At 38.9% G+C, this 3,599-nt stretch overlaps 1 protein-coding gene across 1 annotated transcript; it reads left to right on the forward strand.

Moving 5' to 3' along the window:
- On the forward strand, positions 1–2,395 carry LOC106330297 (zinc finger BED domain-containing protein RICESLEEPER 2-like). The gene is made up of 4 exons (XM_013768791.1): positions 1–429; positions 478–1,208; positions 1,325–2,090; positions 2,165–2,395. Exons 1-4 carry the CDS (start codon positions 1–3, stop codon positions 2,393–2,395), a joined length of 2,157 nt encoding a protein of 718 aa, XP_013624245.1.
- Positions 2,396–3,599: the final 1,204 nt, after the last annotated feature.

Genomic DNA, 3,599 nt, shown 5'->3' on the forward strand with positions numbered 1-3,599 from the left:
ATGGGATCAATAAGCGATTCAGAAGAGCAGTTCACGTTTGATCCGGAGTACTCTCCACCAAATACTGTGGACGTGGGAACTCATCAAGTTATGGCTACTCTTGCTGCATTGGAGGAGGTTGATGATCAGCTCGATGAAGATGGTGAAAGTGGTGTTGTTAGAAAGAAGCAAGGAAAGAAAAGAAAGCTTATCAATCTTGCGGATGATACTGACAATTCTGATGTTGAAATCACTCCACCAACCCAAACAACCAAACCTCGCAGAAAGACCAGTTATGGAACAGCTTCTAGAAAACCTATGTTCCAATCCACTTTAGATGGAGGCATTGGCTCGTCCGCACAGGCGTGTAGTAAGGAGAAGTCTGTGCCTATGAAATCTGTGATTCGTGGTGGAAGAAGAAAGCCAGTGCCTAACTCACAAAAGAAGAGGGTCGAGTCTCGCTAGTCGCAGAAGCCTGTCGCGTCTACTCAATCGTAGAAGAATAAGAAAAAGATTGAGGAGATACCGGATTTTGACGATGAACTAGAAGAAGATGAGTTGGACGAGGCTGAAAACGGTTTGGAGGATATGGAGAATAGGCAAAGATCAGACGTGTGGAAGGATTTCACGGTGGTTGAAAACCCCAATGGAGATTTGAAAGCTGTGTGCAATCATTGCAAGCATGAGTATGTATGGTATTCTCACTCGCATGGAACAAGTGGGTTGAGAAGGCATCGGTTGAGATGTAAAATGTATCCAAGGAATACTGGAAGGCAGCAACAACTCAATACAGAGGGGAAAGTAGTATCTCGCAAGTATGATCATACTGTGTTTAGGCATATGGTAGCTAAGACAATTGTCCAGCATGATCTACCTTACTCGTACGTGGAGTATCAAAAAGTTAGAGATACATGGACGTATTTGAATGTTGATGTCCAAACCATTTGTCGAAACACAGCAAGAGCAGATGTGTATCGATTATATGAAAGTGAGAGAGACACACTCAAGAGGGAATTAGGGAGTCTTCCTGGACGAGTGTCCTTCACATCTGACTTGTGGACATCGGTGAAACGAGAAGGATACATGTGTGTGACAGCACATTACATTGATCGGAATTGGAAGTTGAACAGCAAGATCCTGACGTTCTGCGCTCTACCACCACCACATACCGGTATGAATGTTGCACTTCAGCTCCTTGAATCATTGAAAGAGTGGGGAATTGAAAAAAGGTGTTCTCGGTCACATTAGATAATGCTACAAGTAATGACTCGATGCAGGATATTGTAAAATCACAGCTGAATTTGAATGATGATTTGTTGTGTGGAGGAGAGTTTTTCCATGTCAGATGTGCAGCTCACATACTTAACCTCATAGTGCAAGATGGGTTGAAGGTTATTGGAGACTCTTTGCAGAAAGTAAGAGATAGTGTTAAGTATGTATTAGGATCGGAAACACGTGAACAATTGTTCCAAAAATGTGTGGATGCTGCGGGTGTAGTAGAAAGTGGATGGCTAATACTAGACGTGCCGACTAGATGGAACTCAACTTACTATATGCTTGAAAGAGCCATCAAGTACCGTAAAGCATTTGTTAAGTTGGAGACGTTTGATAAGAAGGGTTATAAAACAGCGCCCACAGCCGAGGAATGGACTAGAGCAGATAACATCTGCAATTTTTTTGGTCCTTTTGCTGTGATCACAAGCTTGATGTTTGGTTCGAGTTACCCGACTGCAAACCTGTATTTCTATCAGGTTTGGTTGATCCATGATTGGCTTCGGAGAAATGAGGAAAGCGACGATGAGATTGTCAGACACATGGTGCCACCGATGAAGGAGAAGTTTGACAAATATTGGGATGAAGTTAGTGGTGTTTTTGCAATGGCACCAGTCTTTGATCCACGGTTTAAGCTTTCAATTGTCAAATGTTGTTTAGGGAAGCTTGACATGAGTACACGTGATGCAAAGGTGAAAAACTTGCGTGAGAAGCTCAGTATTCTGTTTGAGACATACGACAAAAAATTGAAGAATAACTCACCTTCTACTGAGCCACGTGAGACTGTCCCGCAAAAAGCCTGTGCAACAGGATCAATGAGACTGTTTGGGAACTACAATGTGATTGTTTTTCACTGAAATTCCTTCTGTTTATTTTTTTTTCTTCTCTGGATTTTTTTTAAAAACTTTCAAAGGATTTCTTTGCATTTTGCAAAGTCAGTGGCATTGTGAGTGGAAAGACACCTCTAAAAGCGTATCTTGAAGAACCACCTTTGGACATTACTAATTTCCAGAGCTTGGACATCCTCGATTGGTGGAAAGATAATGCACATCGGCATGGTGACTTGGCTGCAATGGCATGTGATCTTCTAAGTATTCCAATCACAACAGTGGCTTCGGAGTCCTCTTTCAGTATTGCATCGTGAGTTCTGAATAAATATAGAAGCCGTCTACTCCCAAAAAATGTGCAAGCTCTGATATGCACTAGGAATTGGATCAAGGGATACGAATCTTTTGCACATGGTAAATAACTCACATTTTACCTTTTTCTTAAGAGTACCATTATCCTTTATCCTAAGTAAATGAAGTTTCTGATATTTACAGATGAAAAAATAGATGGTGATGGTGAAAAAGAGAAATTACCATCATTTGAGTCCATTGTCAACGGAGAAGATGAAGATGATCAAGTTTGATTTGGTGTTTTGCTTTAGTTTGATTTGGTGTTTTGCTTTATTACAATGTGAAATTTCTTATTTAAGTTGATTGGTTTTGTTTTGCAGTACTATGAATTGTTTTATTACAATGTGATATTTCTGGTTTAAGTTGATTAGTTTTGTTTTCGGTACTATGAATTAGTGTTTTTTTTTAAATTAAATTTTGTTAAGACTACATTAACAAAACTAAGCTAGGATCAAGCGCTATACATGGCTAAGAAAGACATGATGTGGAACTTAATGGTCAATATGTATGTGCTTATATGAATAGTGTTGTATTTTTTTTTTCTGTTTCCCTTTTTTCTTTGGTCCTTTATATATTCATGGTTCTCTCTGTTTTGTATTGTGTTATCTTGAGTATTTCGATGGCTCAGAACCCAAGTCTTGTGATTATTGATTTGGAATGTTGCAATGCAGTAAAGTGTTCTCGTTGTTTTGTTACTTCCGTAAGAAGAAAGCTTGTTACTTTTGTATATGATCATTGAAGTTTTATAGTCATGAACATGTTATTTCAAAAACAACAAAACCATGAAACGCACAACCAAAAACAAGTTCTTCCCAAGTAAGTCGTCTGGCTGTAGACGACTTAACTGGAAGTCGTCTGGCTGTAGACGACTTACCTGGAAGTCGTCTGGTCAACGCAAAGGTTATTTTTGCAATTGACTTTGAAATCTGTAACCTGAGACGACTGAAAGTTAAGTCGTCTACTATTGTTTGGTTTCAAAAAAATTTCCAAAGAACCTAGACGACTTACATATTAGTCGTCATAGGTTAGTTTTGCATTTGACTGAATAATTACAGAAGTTTGACTTCCCAGACGACTTATATTTCAGTCGTCTGTCGAAAATTAAAATAATAATATTTTTTTTAAAGTAAACGACTTACAATTAAGTAGTCATAGGTTAGTTTTGCAATT

This window comes from Brassica oleracea, chromosome C3, assembly GCF_000695525.1.
Source record: "Brassica oleracea var. oleracea cultivar TO1000 chromosome C3, BOL, whole genome shotgun sequence".
Lineage (NCBI taxonomy): Eukaryota > Viridiplantae > Streptophyta > Magnoliopsida > Brassicales > Brassicaceae > Brassica > Brassica oleracea.

Excerpts from the sequence above, each read along its gene's own strand:
- LOC106330297 (XM_013768791.1), top strand. The coding sequence starts at position 1 with ATGGGATCAATAAGCGATTCAGAAGAGCAGTTCACGTTTGATCCGGAG. Across the intron at positions 430-477 it reads CTAACTCACAAAAGAAGAGG|AAGAATAAGAAAAAGATTGA; the intron begins GTCGAGTCTCGC and ends ACTCAATCGTAG. Across the intron at positions 1,209-1,324 it reads GAGTGGGGAATTGAAAAAAG|ATGTGCAGCTCACATACTTA; the intron begins GTGTTCTCGGTC and ends TTTCCATGTCAG.